The sequence below is a fragment of the Terrapene carolina genome, unplaced genomic scaffold (genome assembly GCF_002925995.2).
Source record: "Terrapene carolina triunguis isolate 2854851 unplaced genomic scaffold, T_m_triunguis-2.0 Scaffold51, whole genome shotgun sequence".
NCBI lineage: Eukaryota > Metazoa > Chordata > Testudines > Emydidae > Terrapene > Terrapene triunguis.
Window position 1 is genome coordinate 1,579,303 of NW_020664402.1, and position 3,218 is coordinate 1,582,520.

The window sequence follows — 3,218 nt, forward strand, 5'->3', positions numbered from 1 at the left end:
ACCATGGACACCAGGAGGAAAGAATTAGTTTTTAAAAGGGCAACAATACAGGTCTGTGGCTGAAACAAACTCGTGGTTAATGTTCTGATAACTGATTTTTATCACTATCTCAAAAGCTATTTTTTTAAAATCCTACCCATTCTCCCCCCCAGCCACAACTGCATGAAGAAAAAAAAAAAAAAAAGCCTTTTGTATGTTCCTTATTTTCCAATAAATACAAAATAAAGATAGTATAGGTAGAGTAATAACAAAATAAGGTAATAAGGGTATGCAATAAATTAAAAAGGCAGCTCAAATAAAGGACAGGCATGCACAGTTTAAAAAAAATATGAAAGATTCTATGATGTCACCCAAGTAATATCTGGAACTTTGGAATGAATAGCACTCTTTCCATTCAGTTCAAAGTTACTAGAATACGACTAGGTGTCTAGAAATACCTTTCTGGAGGGGTAGGGTTGACTCAATTAGCTAAAAAAAAATCATTTTAGAGTGAAAAATCCATTTAAAGTGGTGCTCCCTGGAAAGAGCCCCAACTGAATTCTGGAGCGACAGCTGGACGAATTGGCAGTAGCCAGTCTATGGTGAAATTTCAAGGTGGTAAAAAATGCTGCTAGGGTATATTTATAGTCACAGAGCTTATTCATTTTGTTTCTGCTCCTTTTCAGCGATGGATCTGAAGCTCCCACAGGTTGTGTGCTGCTCTGAACAATCCATCCGTGCATTTTTGCCAACTCTGCTGTTAACACAATGTGAGGTACTGAGGAAACAGATTGAGTTCTCTTCTCTTTTTAAAAACTCTTGTAAAAGAACAAGTGATGGACTTCTGGACCTGAGGTTCTTGGTGTTTAGATTCATAGTCGAACATGTCCACTGATTTCCACTGAAGATGAATGACGCTCATGTCTCACTTTGTGCCAGTCATTCTTTCACAGACTAGACTTGTAGCCACATGTTGCTGTTCTCAACCAAGTTATGGTTTAAAGATTTAAAAACCCAGCTCACAGGCTGGATTCCACTTATTGGCTGGGTCAACCCACTGGAGCCAAGAGAGTTGGCTCTTACTTCTCCCTACTGCTAACGCTGTTTCTTTTCCAAGACCACCTTACTTGGAGAGAAGGGGAAGAACTTCAGTGAGCAGCAACCAATCCACTCAGCTTTCCTTGTGCTTTATGCCTGTTTTTCCTTGAACCTACCTCTTCGCAACCCCCATGTTTAAAAACAAAAAAATCAAAACAAGAAAGTGTCTCTTAATCTTCAGCACGCTGCCAGCGGGAACTCGCTCGCTGACCGGTTCCGGCAGCGCCCGGAGCGGAGCAGTTTGCATCCCAGAAAACAAGTCTGCAAAGGAAAGGACAGAATGGACGTTGGTCCGGAAACAGGCTCGTCCCAACTCTAGGCCCGAAGCTGCCGGGATTCCCCTCCCGCCCCGGCTAGGCCCGATCTCCTTCCCCATCGCGACCTGCACCCTCGGATCTGGATAGCTGCGGCGGCCTCTCCCTTCTCTTCAAGCGCTCGGCGGCGGCGCGGCCGCCGGGATGCTGGTTTCCATGGCGGGGGCGGGGGGGCACGATCTCGAAAGGGGCCGGGGAGGGATCCGGGCAGCAGGGGCCGGGGGCGGTCGGTGTCTGCGGTGAAGCTGGATTCTCTCTCCGCTGGGGCCGGGGCTGGGGGTGGCGGCGGCGGCGGCTCCCCGGCCGGGGGCGCCGCTCAGTCGTCGTCCACGTCGTCCCCGTCGGAGTCGTCGCCGGCCCCGCTGCCGCTGCCCGGCCCGGCCGGCCCGGCGCGGCGCTCGTAGAGCTTGTCCCGCTGGCGCTCCTGGATGTCGCGCATCTCGTCGGCGTAGCGGCAGAAGGCGCCGCCGAACTGGGCCCAGGCCTTGCAGGGCACGGTGATGGCGTTGCGGTAGGACGGCTTCACCTCGCTCACGCGCAGGAACACGCCGTACTTGTTGCAGCCCACGTCGAAGAAGAAGCGCTTGGAGTCCACGGTGATGGAGGTGCCCTCGGGCAGCTCCCCGCCCAGCCCCGCGCCGCCGCCCGGCCCGCCCAGCTCCTCCTCGTCGCCGCCGTAGTCGTCGATGAGCTTGGCCAGCGCGTCGCGGAACTCGATGAGGCCCTGGGCCGGCAGCGCGATGGTCTGGCCGCTCTGCAGGCCGGGCGGGCCGGGGAAGCCCGGGCCCGGGCCGCGGTTGATGGTCTGGCGGATGCGCAGGAAGCGGCCGCGCTGGTTCTCCTTCAGGTCCAGGTAATACTTGCGGTTCTCGCGCACCAGGAACTCGCTCTTCAGCGCGCGGCGCGGCCCGGCCTCCTCGCCCGGCCCGGCCGCCGCCAGCTGCTCGGGGCTGCTGGGGCCCAGCTGCGCGTAGTGCTCGATGAAGTCGCCCAGGTAGTCGCGGAACTCGGCGGCCACGGCCATGGAGAGCGTGAGGCGGCTCTTGGAGCCGCCCGCGCCCACCTCGGCGATCTTGAGGAAGCGGCCCTTGGCGTTCTGCTTCACGTCCAGGTAGAAGCGCTTGTTCTGGATGTCCAGGCGCTTGGAGGCCAGTTCCTGCGTCTCCTGCTCGGGGCCCGGCCCGCGCGGGCCGCCGAACCCGCCGCCGCGCTCGCTGCCGCTGTCCCCGTCCGCCATCTTCTCGCCCCCGCCCGAGCCGAGCCGCGCGCCCCCCCGCCCCGCTTCCGGCGCCGGCCTGCGCGCGCGCCGGAAGCGGGCGACGTGCGCCAGGCCCCGCCCCGCGGGGCTTGGGGCGCGCGCTCTACGCCCCGCTGCGACAAGGGTGACGTCACTGCCGCACCGCGACGTCACCGCGTGCCGTCATCGAATTAGAGCCGCGTTCCCTACCCCTGAGCCCCGGCTCCTCCCGCACGTTAGGCCCTGGCCCCGCCCCTACAGCCCCCCCACCTCACAGGCCCCAGCCCCTCCCCCACAGGCCGGCTCAGACCCCGCTACAGAGCTGCCTGGCCCCTCCCCTGCCCCATACAGAGCTGACCCCCCCCCCCCCCCCCCCCCCCCCCCCCCCCCCCACGAGCCCCCTCCCCCCACAAGCTGCCAGCCCTTCCCCCGAGGCCCCCACCAGCCCCCTGCTGGCCCAGGCCCTGGAGTGGAAGAGGCAATAGCAGCTCCCCACCTTTCCCTGCACTCTCCAGACCCACGATTTGCTCTTTGGGGGCAGCTAAGGGGAGCTACCGGTCCCAGCCTGGCCAAGTCCTGCAGCGCCAAGA

At 59.7% G+C, this 3,218-nt stretch overlaps 1 protein-coding gene across 1 annotated transcript; it reads right to left on the minus strand.

Moving 5' to 3' along the window:
• Window positions 1-399: 399 nt before the first annotated feature.
• LOC113407670 (transcriptional activator protein Pur-beta-like) lies at window positions 400-2,630 on the minus strand. The gene has a single exon (XM_026656973.2). It carries the CDS (start codon window positions 2,626-2,628, stop codon window positions 1,708-1,710), a length of 921 nt encoding a protein of 306 aa, XP_026512758.1. The 5' UTR covers window positions 2,629-2,630; the 3' UTR covers window positions 400-1,707.
• Window positions 2,631-3,218: the final 588 nt, after the last annotated feature.

Bases quoted from the DNA above. Each gene is read 5' to 3' on its own strand.
- LOC113407670 (XM_026656973.2), bottom strand. From the start codon at position 2,628: ATGGCGGACGGGGACAGCGGCAGCGAGCGCGGCGGCGGGTTCGGCGGC.